Below are 1,671 nucleotides of genomic sequence, written 5' to 3'. Positions count from 1 at the left end.
CTGTGGGGGACATCTGTATATGGAGTCAGGTGCTTTTAACAGTCCGAGCTATCCTGATGTATACCCACCTAATGTGGAGTGTGTATGGACCATCACCAGTTCCCCTGGGAACCGTCTACAACTGTCCTTCATGTAAGCAAATAAGGATGTTACATTAATCTCACAAATGTAGTGGATTCATCAAAACCAGCAATGCTGTACTTTTTGTGATGCAGAATGTTTCAGTTGCAACAAAGTTCAGACTGCAGTAGTGACTACCTAGAGGTTCGTGAAGGACATTCCACTGGTACTCTGGTTGGTCGTTTCTGTGGTGATTCCCTTCCTTCCAACTACACCTCTATAATGGGCCACATTCTTTGGATCAAGTTTGTCTCCGACTCCTCAGTCAGCGGAGCTGGATTTAGAGCAGTATTCTCTCACTGTAAGTCAGAGCGATAGATTACCGTTTTCTTTTTTATGTGGACCCTACTGAAAAGACCAACTAAGACTAGCCTGTATTTCCATTCTATTCCTGAGTGGTTATGTTGGTTAATGCTGGTTTCCTGGGTCTGAATAGTCATTCTGTTCACCAAAAACCTTGGAAGTCTTGCTGGTTAAAACCTCCTGAAGTTAGAAAATCTTACATGGGAATATCTTTACTCTTTTTCTGCATCTTCAGTGTATGGAAATGACATCACGGGCAGCTCGGGACAGATAGCCTCCCCGCTTTACCCACGCACCTACCCAAACAATGCAGACTACCGCTGGACTGTCACAGTGGACTCAGATTCCCACATCCAGATTCAATTCCTGGACATCGACATAGAGGACCTATTCAGTTGTTATTATGACAAGCTCAAGGTCTGCACTCTTGTTTAAAATGCCATAATGGTTTAACAGAAAATAAGTCTATGCAGGCAGGCATATGATGTAGATGAAGTTGAAAATCAATGCTTCCCTTCCCTAGATATATGATGGTCCCAGCACCAGTGCTTTACTTATGGGTGAGTTCTGCGGCCTGACTCTGCCCAACCCAGTAAGAAGTTCAGGCAGCACTATAACGCTTGAATTTAAATCTGACAATGTGATTGGAGGAAAAGGCTTCCTGGTTGAGTGGACTGCTGTTCAGGGCTCCGGTCCTTTGCCAACTATACAGCCAGGTTAGTTCCCTAAGAAATCTGCCTCTCAGATCTTGCTCAAAATCGAAAAACATTGCTGCTTGGTCTCATTTCACAGTCGCTTGCTATTTTTTGTCTTTTCAGGAGCATGTGGAGGAACATTGATGACAGGAGACAATCCCCAGTTCTTATTCTCTCCTGGTTGGCCCGAGCTGTATCAGCATAACCTTGACTGTTCATGGGTGATCCGGTCTCCAAATTCGATCGTTGAGTTTAATCTGCTTTCTCTGGACATGGAAGATGAGGTTTCGTGTCTCCATGACAGTCTATCCATCAGGGATGGTAGGTTTTGTCATATGAAGTGACTTCAACATAAATCCCAACTCAAAACTGACTTTCATGACTTAATATAAGGTATGTTTTTTTTTAAGGTGACACCAACTTGTCTCCACTGATTGCAAAGGTTTGTGGGCGGGAGCTGCCTGGCTCTCTGCACTCTAATGGTGATGCCATGTTCCTTCGATTCACTTCTGATGGCAGCATTAATGGCAGGGGCTTTAATGCCACCTTTTCC

At 44.1% G+C, this 1,671-nt stretch overlaps 1 protein-coding gene across 1 annotated transcript; it reads left to right on the top strand.

The window, feature by feature from the left end:
- Positions 1–12: 12 nt before the first annotated feature.
- On the top strand, positions 13–1,600 carry LOC107580480 (cubilin-like; the record flags this gene model as incomplete). Its single annotated transcript, XM_016266175.1, has 6 exons — positions 13–132; positions 216–421; positions 659–840; positions 947–1,139; positions 1,242–1,439; positions 1,529–1,600. Coding segments are annotated over exons 1-6 (964 nt in total), but the record flags the coding sequence as incomplete, so codon positions are not given.
- Positions 1,601–1,671: the final 71 nt, after the last annotated feature.

The sequence above is a fragment of the Sinocyclocheilus grahami genome, unplaced genomic scaffold (assembly GCF_001515645.1).
Source record: "Sinocyclocheilus grahami isolate Dianchi unplaced genomic scaffold, SAMN03320097.WGS_v1.1 scaffold34273.1, whole genome shotgun sequence".
NCBI lineage: Eukaryota > Metazoa > Chordata > Actinopteri > Cypriniformes > Cyprinidae > Sinocyclocheilus > Sinocyclocheilus grahami.
The sequence above is the reverse complement of the archived record's forward strand: the minus strand, read 5'-3'. Positions and strand labels throughout refer to the sequence as shown.